The sequence below is a fragment of the Camelus bactrianus genome, chromosome 9, assembly GCF_048773025.1.
Source record: "Camelus bactrianus isolate YW-2024 breed Bactrian camel chromosome 9, ASM4877302v1, whole genome shotgun sequence".
Taxonomy (NCBI): domain Eukaryota; kingdom Metazoa; phylum Chordata; class Mammalia; order Artiodactyla; family Camelidae; genus Camelus; species Camelus bactrianus.
Window position 1 is genome coordinate 72,308,344 of NC_133547.1, and position 13,954 is coordinate 72,322,297.

The following is a 13,954-nucleotide window of genomic DNA, read 5'->3' on the forward strand; positions in this document are numbered from 1 at the left end:
ACATTTTAGCACATCGACAGTGAGAGAGAGAGAGTGAGCGAGCGAGTGAGAGAGAGAGAGTGAGCGAGCGAGTGAGAGAATGAATATATCCTAGGGCTGTTCAAAAACCCGGCACAGCGTTAGGTAGTGGTTAGTGATTTTCAGGTTCTGATGTTCTTCTAACATGTTAAATTGGTTTGAGTTGAAGTTCTGTCAATAACCGTCTTGATTTCATTTTCTCTGAATTCAGTTGCATCATCTGTAAAACGGAGACGGTGGTACCCTCCCTTTGTATGAGGACTGTGAGGAATAAACATGAAAATACCACTAAAGTATCAACACACAGAGGGGCTCAGTACCTCCTGAGCTCCATTTGACTCCCTCTTTCTTCCCCTACAAACCTTCCCTGCCCACAATGACGCTTATTTCAAAGAGCTCACCATTTTCTCATAGTTGATGCCATTTAATTTAGCATTCATCTCACGCTCCATTAAGTCTGCTTTCTGACAACGACATTAAGCCTCGCTAAGAGGACCTAGCACTGCACTGGACACAGAGCAGAAACTTTCAAAATGCTCTGTAAGTGGAATCTGGCTTCATTTTTATTCGGAAACAGCAAACACCATGATGGAAAGAAACCTTTACACCCCATCCCTAAGATCTGAGCCCTCCTGCCTCTCTGTCTCCCATCCTTCTCCCCTCGGTCACGCCTCTCACTCTTACTCCTGCTTGGCCGAGTCTCTTCAGCTCCTTAAACATCAGCATGCGTTTTCCCCTTGGCCAGGTAACAACACTGTGAGCCTTGCTGTAACCCAGGCGCCTCAGCAGCCCGCGAGCTCCACTGGGAAGGCTGCAGGGAGGCCAAGCCGCACATCCCACCCCAGCTAAATCAGTCGAGTCTCTTTATTCCACCTTCTAAAATTTTGAGAATTTTAGCCCCTTCTCTAATCCCTTACCAAGGCCCATCCTGGACGCACACCCTCGCTGCAGTTCTGTACTTTGTTTTTAGGGCAGCCTGCCTCCTTCTGACCTTCTTTCCTCTTTGACTTTAACCTTCATTGATCAGCATGTTCAGTGATAGTTTGTTCTTTCATTACCATGAGTTTTCAGGGCTGGGCAAACTGCATCATCTTACCTTAAATGACAAGATAACGTGATTCTGTTCCAGGAAAAGATTCAAAAACCCTATCCACACACTCTGAGGTAGGTTCAGGGGAAAAAAAAAAAATGCTTCTTTTCAAGTGAAAAACCCACCCACATGTTGGCATGTTTCTGCCATGTTTCTACCACATCCCTTAAAAGAAGGGATTTCTTTGCCCCACAGAGAAATCAGAGAACTCTGAATTTCTCTTTGTGGGGATTTCAACAACTCTGATTACTAACTCCTTATTCTTAAGATATGATCACGTAGACCCACATTTTCTCCCTTTCTCCCTTGTCTCTTCACTTCAAAATGGGGAAGAGAGAAAGCTGTGGACCTTCTTCATATATATCAACAATCTACGAACCCCCTTGTCTTGACAAGCATGAGCGCCAGCTCCTGGGCCCCGGCACTTTCTACAGGACCTGGGCCTTCGTTATGGAGTTTGATGCTCTGGGTGCCAGGAAAAAATGCAGTTATTTTACAGATGTGCGTTGGGGGCAGCTACTAAAGGGTATTTCACTAGCTCAATATGGTCAAAGAAATCAGCCATAGCTGGCACCATCACACACTGTTTCAGGAAAATGCACAGTGGAGAATTGACACTGTACCCATAATTTTGAAAGATTTGCTCATTTAAACCAACCGGCAGCATTTTCGGCCACATAATGGAGAAATTCACAGGATGCTGGGCCCCCTCGTGGCTTCTGTGGCTATAAAAGCCCCTTCATGCTGGATTTTTTATATTGGGTAAATTAATCGTTTACTGTTCCAAGATTCCTATGTGTTTATATTATTGCTTTTCTAACATCAGAGTTTGCAGTTGTTATGGAAACATATGGTAACATTTGCTGCGAAATTTTAAATGCATTTTCTACCCCTGTTACACACCTGAAACAAAGCCAAAAACTCTCTTTGCTTTACATTAGAGTGAAATTCAAACTGGTCTGGATGACTATAAATGGTTACTGTTTGTCTTGGCTCCTACCTGTATCAGATTTAGACTGAGGAATCTTAGGGAAGAAATTACATGGGATAAAATGGATATTTCTAAATTACAAGGCCTGCAATTCCAGTGGCTCCAAATATCAGCTTTCTGTTTCATCTCAGCCTGCCAGAAAGAAAATGGTGGGGCTGGACAATAAAAGATCGACAGCATTTACTCTCCGGAGCCAAACGCTTCTTGTTTTGATTATCCTGGAGGCTGGAGGCTGCCGATCCCCGATCAGTTAAGTCTTGTTAGCAAATTAATGGTTGTAGATTACAATGGTGCAGGACATGAGTTTTAGTCCCCGGCTTTAACTTGAAATGACAAAAGTATGCATCCTTCCAACCCCCATTTTGCTCTGCAATTTTCCTCTTTGAGCACCTCACGATTCTCAAATAATTGTTCATGATGACTCCGGGCCTTTGGGGAGGTGGGCTTGGAAGCATTTACTGGACAGTTTTCTAAGTGGCCCAATTACCCATTTCTCCATGCCTGAACGCCTCACCCAAGTCAAGTTTCCTTGTGCATAAATACTACTGAAGAAACAAAAAACAAAAACCAAAAAATAAAAAACCCCAAAGCATTCTGACTCTGAAAACTATCAGATGACAAAGACAGATGAGAACTGGTGCTTGTTTGAGCATTCTTCTGGAACTTTAAATCAAGAGAAACCAAGAGTCACAAAAGAACTTCAAATGTGTGCATTCCATCTTTCCCAGGGACCTAAGAGACCTATTTTCTACCTAGATCTTGGTCCTGAGGGCTTGATCTTCTATTCATTTCCATGCATTTGTGAAGAGTCGCCATAAATTTTCACAGGTTACCTTGCTCTGTCTTTTCTTCCTGGGACTCTAACCTTGCTATTTGCTGAAGAGTTCCACTCTAAGCTTCAGACAAGATGAGACATTGTTCCTCTATATTTGAGGTGAATGGGTGAAAGAATTACAACGCTTTCCTAAGTATGGAAATATGAGAAGTTGCAGAAGGTTCTTTCGCTCCGGAGGCCCATGTTTGGTAAGAGTTAAGTGTCACTTATCCCCTAATAGTACATATTCAGAGGGTTCTATGGCAGTAACTGAAAAAAACAGGGTTATAATGTCCCTGCCCTCCCTTTTCATTCACTCAAATAAAGAATTTCATATTCTAAGGCATCTGTTCTAGCACCCAGGATGCTATCTGAGCCAAGGGCTCGGAATATCAGCATAGCATGCCCCAATCAGCAGCACAGGTCAGAGACTTCACAAAACATGGGTGACTACTGCATTATTATATTACATATATAATGCATACACATAGTATATGTAAATAATTAGACACATTAAATATTACTTACATATACAATTACGTACAGTGTTGCATGCGTTCATGTTTCTCTACCTTTCTTCTTTAGAGAACAGAGGGTAATATTTCATAACACATGAAGATTAGGAAAATGCAATGATTAAAAAGAAGACACCAGAACTTCACTGCCTGGCCTCAAGTCTTGGTTTGGCCACTTACAACCTGTGTTATCTCGGGTAAATTCCCTAGCCTTTCTGGGTCTTAGTTACCGTCGCTGAGCTATCTCCTGAGCTTTATGGTAAGTCCACGAAACAGAGATGGAAGCAGCACTTCCTTCACTGGGTTGGCATGAAAAGGAAGGAAGGAAATAAGAGGAAAACACTTAGAACAGTACCGGGCAGATGGTAAAGATTCATCAGAAGTGAGCTGCTATTACTAACTATGACGATGATCACCATCACCTTCTTCGTAGTTAATAGCAGAATTATGATTAAGACGCACGTTTCTGAATCCCTTCAGTTTGTAAGGCCAGCACTTCCTAAATTTTGATGGTGTGATCCACCAGCATGATTTTTAGTGATGAGGATTGTATTTTCAGCCTTTTTAAGTCAACTTAAAACAGCAACAACATTTAAAAAGTGACTTTAGTCCTGTCCTCAACAACATTACTGGGGAACCATGGATCCATGTGCCAATTATGCCTTTCCAATCTAAAGCAAAACACCTAACTTTGAAAATTAAAAAGTATTCTTTGGCGTATTACAAAATCACCTGGTGTGCCACCAGAGCACTGTTGTGTGACACTTCAGGAGCCTTTGAGCGAGGCCTTGGCACATTTCAGAAGGGCCCAACCTGTGTAAGAACTGGGAGACATTTGACATTTGGCAGAAACCCACCACCACTATCCATGTGGACAATAAATACACAACCTTGTCAAGGGACTGAGCGTGGATGACTGTCAGTAAGCTTCCTTCACACAGCACACATTCAGCTCTGAATCCAGTCTCAGTGCTAAAGGACTGAAAGGAGTTCCCTTTCATTAGCCTAAGTTCCTAGTAATGCGAGCATTGTGCTGGTGGGTAGACGCAGACTGGAGAGGCCCTTGTGGGAAAAAAAAAAAAGACACTGTATCTGGAGGACTCATCCCATCTCTGCAGACTGGATTAAATGTATTTTGACCCCTGCACTAACCCATTTTCATGTGATACATTTGGTACAAGAAGAGATTAATTACTTAGGAAAAACAAGCGAAAGTCCCTACAGCAAATATATTATCGCTGTATAGAACGAGACACAGAGGTCTGCACTGGCACCATTAGCTCGGCTATAATAAATGAGATGCTCTATGTGATGTATAATATGGTAAAGAAAACGCAGCTGTTTGCTTCTGTAGGAAAGTGCATAGGTGCACTGCACCTGAGTCTGCCAAACACTTAATAAGGCCTCAGCCACAAAGCTGCATCCCTGCGAACAGCGATGGCTGAAAACCATTATCCATGGATAATTAACTGTGTCAGGACACTGAGGTCCTAACATGAGGTCCTCATAATTCCCCACTAAGGGAAAGACAGTAAAACATTATTATAATATATTACTAATATTTAATAAGAAGACTGCTCTATTTGTGTGTTATTAATGCAAGCTGTAAGTTACAGCAGCATTTGAATTATTATTAGCTCTTCTGGGCACTCTATCTTGAAGGGCAAAGCAGCCCTTTGAGCCGAAGTAAAGAAATACTTCCACTTGGGATTAAAATTTAAAAAATATATTTGCAATTTGTTCTGCTTATTTACCCTCTGATAACATAACATATCTATGGTGAATATTTATCACTGGAAAAGCCATTGCTAAAATGACCAGCATTAAGAATGTTCAAAGCTACACAGTTGTAAACCATGTCTAGTGTATTCCTTTGATCTTTAGAAGAGTCCACCCTTTCGCCTTCTCCAAGTATCTTGGTCATTTTGAGACTCTCCCCTGTAACACCAAGTCTTTAAATTTCTCGGTAACAAGCCTCTTTGATGCTTGAAGACAAAAGCCTCTCTCCATTTATTAAGATGACTTCCTACTGTGTGGGGCTGTTCTTTACCTCATAATTAAAATAGCACCTGAACACAGCCATCTGTGAACATGGATTAAGTTTTTACAAAACGTGAATATCCTTTCATTTTTTTTTTTTTTGTGACAAATGCCTCTAAACCTCATACATAATTTGTGTGACATACCCCACACCGAAGGAAAAAAAAAAAAAGCTTAAATAAACTTTTACTCCAAAAACAAAAAAAAAGAGGAAAGGAATTAGGATAAACATTTTGCTCTTCACTGCAACCTTCCATGCATCAATAAAATCCATAAATTAATGTACAGCTCTGTAATTTGCTCAAAGAATGAATGAGCTGTCAGTCTTTGCTTTCTGTTTCTAGGATTCTGTCAGTTTATGGCAACCCAGAGACACAGTTTGCCACTTAATTTTCCTCTTCCTTTTTCAAATACACACATTTTGGAAAAGACATTATTTATACAAAAGGCTGCCAAGATACTGGGTTAAGATGGATTTGGATATACAGACTATTTCACAAGCTAGTCTTATTTAACCAAAATAGAGTCTCTTTGGGAGTTTTCTGCACAAACTGCAAATCCATAAATGCAGAGATTATAAACATTGATACAGACATTTCTTCCAGCGGGTTTTCTGACCCGATGTTAACTTTACATTAGAAATTCATGTTTCTTTAGAAATGTTGGCTTATTTCAGTGAAATGGTTCCTCTGGTACAGTTGGGGGCTGTGATGTCAACCGGGCTCCATTGTAATAACCCTTATGAAATATTTACGATGAAACTGAACCACGCACGCGTAACAGCTGACTTTTGCGGCAGCCAAGGTTTAAGCTTACCTTTTTCTTTTTATTAAAGGAAAGACATAGTTTTTATATTTTCCTCTTCTCCAGAAGATCAAACCCACATGTATTTAACAACTTCCCAGACCACACCTCCATATGACCATCAGCCTCAGAGACAAGATTGAAAGATGATTCTGATCACATGACATCTTCGGGCCATGAAAGAACAGCTGGGTTCCCCCATGGCAGAGCTGGAAATATGGCATAAACTCGAGGGTGTAATAGGAGAAATGGTGATCACCAGCAATGGAGTCCCCGTCCTTCCTTCCTGAGAACCAAAACCTTCATCGGATTCAAAACTGCCAACATTTTTGCAGACGCCCTTTTTATGGTGACAATGAGTGCCATATACACTTCATTCACTTTTGAAAACTCTGTAAAAGGAAAGATGAAAGACTGCCAAGTTAAAGGCAAAAATATATATATACACACACAAATATTTCCTCCAAGCGAGAACCAACATAGAACAGAGTAATACTACAAGGTCATGGAAGGCAGCACCCAGACTGCATCCTCGTCTCCAGGCCAAAGTCAGTGCCGCTGTTCCCAGGAAGTATGAGAAGGCTGAGAAGAGTTTTCACTCTGAGCAGGCAGGACGCACATTCCATATCAGAATCCTACCCACACCATCCAATTTGCAGACATGTATTGATTAGCCTGAATAATATCTGAATTATTGCTACCATTCAAATAGTTAGACTTCACAAGACTGCATACACAATCTGAATTTTCCCCTTCTCTTGAAAATGTAGGCGACCCCGCAGTAACACAGATTCAGCCTCCTTGCTACCCACTTCAGACAGGGCAGGAACTTCCCTGTTCACCCCAGTCTCACATCTCTGCCTTCATTCACCCAGACTATCTGCCAGGCCCTGGAGACATTTTAGTTTGCATTCTCTTGTCTGAATCCACTAGAAAACTCACAAGTACCCAAGTACCAAGCTGCTCTCATCAAGAGCTCAGAAGAGCACTTCCTTGAGAAAGCCTGATGCCTCTTCGGGCACGATTTCACCACTTCATGTGCCCTCCTAACCCCTCAAAACCAGCTCTCTCCGGAAAATATGGAAACTCTAATTTGAAAAGATACATGCACCCCATTGTTCGTAGCAGCACTATTTACAATAGCCGAGACATGAACCAACCTAAATGTCCATCAACAGATGACTGGATAAAGAAGATGTAGTATGGAATACTACTCAGCCATAAAAAGGAAAAAACCATTTGCAGTAACATGGAAGGACCTAGAGATTATCATACTAAGTGAAGTCAGTCAGAGAACAACAAATATCATATGATGTAACTTAGGTGTGGAATCTAAAAAAATGATACAAAGAACTTATTAACAAAACAGAAATAGACACTCAGACATAGAAAACAAATTTATGGTTACCAAAGGGGTAAGATAGGGGAGGGATAAATTAGGAGTTTGGGATTAACATACACTACTATACATAAAACAGATAACAAGGCCCTACTGTAGAGCACAGGGAACTACAGTCAGTATCTTGTAACCTATAATGGAAAAGAATCTGAAAAAGAACATATAGATAGACAGATCTATACATCTATCTATATACAGATATATAGATATAAAAATAACTGAATCAGTTTCCTGTACCCCCTGAAACTAACACGACATTGTAATCAACTATACTTCAATTAAAAAAAAAATCACAGTACCTTAAAAAAGAAGAAGAAGAAAAAAACCCCAACAAAACAAAAAACCAGGTCCCATTCTCTCAGTCACATAGCCAGGCATAATGGTCTTCGGGGCCCTTGGGACAAAGGCTAGAACTTGTGTGAACGCACAAAACACGCCCCAAAATACACAGGGAGAAATCCCCAGCTCAGGGAAGGCCCACCTTACTTACCATGCAGAGTTGTCACCCTGAGCCGGGCCGCCCCTCTTTGTGTTTGCTTCACTCAAACTCGCCCGCAGATTTCTCCATGCAGGCTGTACTTTCTTAACACATCCTCTCTGACTTTTCTGCCACAGCCTGTTTCCAGGGCAGCTGCTGGAAGATGCTGTGCTTCACACGGCTCCCTATTCTCAGAGGCCCCCTCAAAGCTTTTAAAGCGAGCATAACATGCAGAATTTCAAATGAAGAACCGACAGCAGAAAGATCATTTACAGTAACTATACAAACAAGCTAAATGAAAGACTTGTGTTCAGTCATTAAAAATAATAATGCCAAAGCCCCGAGGGCGGAAATGTAAAGCTTCTACTTCGTGTGAGGAAACAGAAAAGAAGTGTGTTTATTATCCCAATAAGATAACCTGCTCATTTCTTTAAGAGGCAATTTTTAAGAGGACGTTCGTTCACAGCGAAATCTCACTTGAGCAGATTAGATGAAAAATAACCAGCGCAAACACAATGCCTATTTCAGCCAAGGGCTTTGGCGAAGCGGGAATCACCCAGAGAGACATGCATGGGTCTGCTGGGAGGCATGGCCACGGATTACTTCCGTCCTGCTCCTCCCGGAGTCCCCTGAACCGAGCCCAGAGTTAGTTATAGAGTTATCTCTCTCAGACTTTGCAGATGATGCCTTACATCATGACAACAGAGAAGAGGCAAGGTCTCCGGACCTGCCTGCCTACAACAAGTTTCTGTAAAGTAATGAATACAGACAGCTTGGGGACCGTCCACCTGTGCAGCCTGCCTCTTCCCGCCTGCAAAGTGAAACCACCAGGGACTGGCAGAAGGTACTTGTCTGACAGGGCCAGGGCAGCCTTCCTCCTCCATGACAGCCTGGGCCTCCCCTCTTAAACTTGACCCACCGTAATTCCTTCACAACACAGCAGCGAGGCAGCTGACAGTAGCAGCTGCAGCTCCTAAGCGAGATGGATGGAATTTTCATAACTAGTTCCCCAAGTTACATTTTACCTTCAAGATAATTTATGAGCTGCTCCGGAGCCTTGAAGAGACAATATGCTTGCCATAAAATTAACTGTAACAGTCTTGTAGGTTATAATTAACACTGGGAGGGTAGCACCAACTGGATGAAACACATGGCATAATTGATGGTGAAACTGGAAAGAAAGCGAGCTCATGGTATCATTACGGCACATGCTGCCTTAGCAAAGCCTATGCTTTCCAGGGGTTAATTACAATCACCTTCCAGGGCCCCTGTTCTGGTGGGGAGGAGGCCCGAGCTGGCCAGTGGGGTGGAGATTTTGCTGGCAAGGCCACGGGGCACCTGGAGGGATGCAGAGGCTGCCGGCAGGCTGGGAAGAGAGGCCGGATATACCGAGAGCGGGCCGAGCATCTGGCAGGGTGTTTCCCGGAGCTCAGACCCAGCCCTCCACAAGCCTGCCTGGTAGACACGACTTCATTTTCTTCTCTGTAAAATGCATCTTTTCAGTGAAGACAAAGATAAGGATGAAAGGAAGGGAGTCAGAACCTCTAGAACGCCTTTCCAGGACTGACTGACTCAGAATACAACAGAACTGAAGCGTTTCCACTTAACATGGGCATCTCCTTGTGAAAAATTAAGATGGCCCACTAAACCTGAGGTTTCTTAAACTACAAAGTAGCACTCTGTCCAGTGGAGAGGATGGAGAGAAAGCTAATCAGAAAAGGCCTGTCAGTCACTCCCCTCTTGGAAAGAAACACTAAACTCTTCCTTTCCTGTGTGGATACCAACAACCTGATCAATACGCACCAAACACGGAATATTCTAAACATACTGGAATTGTTCAAATAATTTCAACACACAATGTGAAGGTGACTGACCTATTTTTGTTGTTTGATTTGTTTTGTTTTGTTTTTGTCCTGGGACAAGAGACTGAAAATCATTCCGATAAATGACGCAACAGTGTCCCCTACAGGCCAACGGAGCTATACTTTACCCCACCCCCACCCCCCCATTACTTCCTCAACTGAAAGCCAGAGTCAAACTTTTATCTATAACCTGGAATATACATTACAGAGTAAATTTGTAAAATACACTAGGGACACCCCTGAGATAAAATAAAATTACTGCTCTTCATGTGCGGTAAATTGTTTCCCAGATATAAACATACTGTACAGCAGTGATTAACCCATTACAGAGAAGATAAATGCTACCTGTTTGCCCTAAGGGAAGCTACTCAAATCAGCCTTGACTAACCCAGCTCCGAAATTACTCCACTTAGAGGATTTACAGATTCTTGGAGGCTAAACTTTGATGTTCTCATCTGTGCCCCGACTCTCTCACCTTCTAGAAGATTGTAACCAGCATAAAAGAGATGACATAGCTATAAAGGTAATAACTTTTTCCTTTAAAAGATTTACGGGAGGGAGATGTATAAAGGATGAGCTGGAAACCACTCCCTCACAGAGACACAGAGGCACCCACAACTAAGAAGTGTGAAACGTCTTTAGGTACCAGAGGAAACAAACATTTACAGATACACGCCCACCCATCTCCACTCTGGGAAGGATCCTGGAAGGCCTCTAACCCCCACACTGTGAGACCCAGGTCAAGCACTACGTGAACAGCTGAGTGGATGACAAAGAGGAAAGCCTTGTACCTGCTCCAGCTGCATCCACACAGCAGTGGCCCGAGCTGCGCTGTCTTGGCTTAAATTCCATCTCCACTACTTAGCGGTGCTGCCTTGGGCAACGACTCTCCATCTCTATGCCTCCCTTTTCTCACCTCCTAAAGTGTTTAAAGCTGTCCGGCAGTTAGCGAGTTCTCAGTAAATGGTAGCGGCTAGTATTGCTAAACTCAGGACAACTGCAGGCTGATTTCAAGGCTGGTGGAGGTAGAAAGTGAAGCCACAGGAGTAACACCTGCCCTTCCGTTAGTTGCTCCCTGGGCTCTAGCCTTGTCAGAGCTGGAAGATGCCTTCGAGGTCACCGGAAGAAGCCACCTCTTCTGTAGACGAAGTTGCTGAGCTCTGGTGTCTGTGACTTGCTTAAGAGTCCACAGCCAGCTGGAGACAGGATTCAAACTGGAGTTCAGGCCTCCGCCTGTCAGTTCTATGTGGCAGTCCTTACCTCGTGCAGGGCCTGACATGGGATGAGCTCTGTCCAGTGTGCCTCCCCACACCAACTCAGCAACGTTGGGCCCCCATCGGGAGGCTAGGATTGTACCTGGAGGCACCCTCCCAAAGGAGAGGCCAGGCTGGGTGAATTTGGCTAGGACTGTTCTTCCTTTTTTGGTTTTGATCTGAAGGTGAGGGGTAATTTTTATTGAACACCTAGCATGTGTCTCTAGGTGTTCTACGTGGGATCCCTTGGTCCGCCCCATGAAACAGCTTCTCTTATTACCCCCTCAGGCAAGTTACAAATGAGAAAATGGAGGTTCAGAGGGGTTGAGTAACTTGGGTTAATTATAACTCGTCCGGAATCATAGAAGTGGATCCAAGATTTAAACCCAGGCAATCTGACTCAGAATCCATGCTCCCAGCCTCTATACCATGTTCATAAAATGTTCTTTGAAAGAAACCATTTCCCCCACCATTTACCACTGAGAGCTTGGTCTCTCTGGAGAGAAGGCAGCCCAGGTTTTATTCTGTGACCCATAATCACATATAGAGTTCTCTCCTATTTCTCGCTCATACCTGGAGACAAACAGCTCTCAGCCACTTGCACCGACACAATTTCACAACAGAGCAGCGCTCCTCACGACAGCCTGGCATATAACGAGTCACACACAGACACTTCTGGAGAGCCTGTCCCTTTCATCCCTGGGACAAGGGTTTCCCCAGGATCCTGACTTCACCTCCTTCACAGCATTCTTACCCCATACTGTATACTGCACTTCCCCCAAGTAGTGTTGCTCATCTCTATAACCTCAGGGCCGACGGTAGTGCCTGAGATCAGGGAGGCACTCGACAAATATTTGCTGAATCAATACATAACTGACAGCTCACTCCCAGTAACCATAACCACCACTTATTAAGCGCTGGAGCGCATTACCCATGTCATCCCCCCAGCGCCTATGAGACATGCACAACTTCTCCTGTTCTCTCTGAAGAGATACCTGTGAATGTAACATGGCCTGAATTTAAGCCTTCCTTAAAGGGAAGACCTTTAAGGTGACGCATCGTTCGTTTTAAAGTCACTGGGAACCAGGGTGCAGACGATCAAAGGAGAAAGGAATGCGGTGGCCTCCCTCGGATGGAGATCCTCAGAACACTGATATTCCATGAACAGCTCACCAGTCTGACTCACTAGAACGAGAGCTGCAAGTTTTATAACAAGTGATTATTTTACGATGAAGATCGGAAGAGAAAATTTTGTCCTTATCTCAAACAGAATGACGATATTTTGGCTCTGCTGAGAGTCACTGAATACGCAGGGTGTGACCACTACATACATTTTTGAAAAGACATGTTCAGAGTTGCACTTAGGAAGACATTTTTTAGCTGTCATTGCCCTTAGGATATACGCTCCATGAGAGAAGAGTTCCCATCAGTTCACATCCCTGCTGTGTTTCCAGTACCCTGGAACAGCACTTGAAGAATAGCTGGTACTTAATAAGTATTTGCTGCATAAATAAATAAATGAATCCATGTTTTCTCAAAAAGTGGAAGAAGCCCTGCCTCTAAGAAGCAGCCAGCAACCAGTCACGGTCAGAAGGCAGCCAGGAGCGGGGCTCATCCTGAAGCCTATGTGTTGATTTTATAAATAAGATGCGCGGAAGTCAATTGGCTTTTGTCCCCCCGTAAAACTGTTCCAAGCAAGACAGTAACAATGGTAATAACATTAACCACACTTGCCTCCTTAAGACAAGTTGCTGTATCTTGGAGAAAAGGTAGCCCTATCTCTAGACTCATTTAATCCTTGCTCTAAATTTATACAATGTTTCAATTCCTACACATTTATGAGGAGGTTTTATGGAGTTATCGGGTTTTATGGAGTAATCTGGTTCAGAGACACAAAGGACATTCTTCTGCTAACGGCGGCAGAAAGCAGAAACTGCAATTATTAAAAGAGATGGGACAGATGCTTTAGAAAGAAAGACGCGGATGGCAGCTAGCTGGCCAGTGCCTCCCTGCCGCTCCCCGGAATTCTCTTCCTTTACTCCTCACATGCACCCCGAACGCTGCACACAAATTCAGCTCATTGCAGGGGACAGTTACTGAACTGGAGATGCCACAACTTCAAGTTCCCAACTAATTCGGCCAAAAGCAGCAGCCGCTGTCTTGAGCATGGGTGACAGTAGCTGGCATGGTCAGGTGACTCAGTCACGTGTTATCTCAGAAGAGAACTATACTGTCCTCATCATCCCACAGCCCATCTTCAAGGCTAGGGATGGCGATCTGGGGCTCGGGTTTTACAGTTGGTGAACAGACAAGACAGATCCCCGCCCTCATGAGGTTTACATTCTAGTGAGAGAGACAAAAAATATAAACATAATCAACTACTTATATAGTACATGCTGGGTTACTTCTTCTCTAAGTTTCCTTGGTGTAGACTCCATTGCGCAGTCATCCTTCTGCGTCCCAGAGTGCCCCACGCGAAGGAGAACAGGAATCTGTCGCCTGTGTGCCTTTATGAACCTCCCCCGCCCCTCCCCGACATGAGACTATAAATTATTTCAGAGTCGAGACTGTTTCATATTCATCCTGCCGTTTCCCACGGTGTCGAGTGCAGTGACTTGTACTTGATAAGCATGTAGTAAATAATAGTTTATAATTGCTAAACTGAACTGGGCCAACCTGTTAGCTTTGAG

The 13,954-nt window shown here is 43.5% G+C and overlaps 1 protein-coding gene across 5 annotated transcripts in view; it reads right to left on the reverse strand.

Annotated features, from left to right (window-relative positions):
• FTO (FTO alpha-ketoglutarate dependent dioxygenase) overlaps positions 1-13,954 on the reverse strand; it is a 357,038-nt gene that overhangs the window by 144,599 nt on the left and 198,485 nt on the right. Inside the window, exon 9 of one of the 5 annotated variants that reach the window (XM_045523122.2) lies at positions 6,154-6,664. The exons of the other annotated variants lie outside the window; for them this stretch is intronic. Within the exon in view, the coding sequence (XP_045379078.1) occupies positions 6,646-6,664 (19 nt within the window). The 3' untranslated portion in view covers positions 6,154-6,645. Of the gene's footprint in view, positions 1-6,153; positions 6,665-13,954 lie in introns of those variants that run through there. 5 annotated transcript variants of the gene reach the window in all.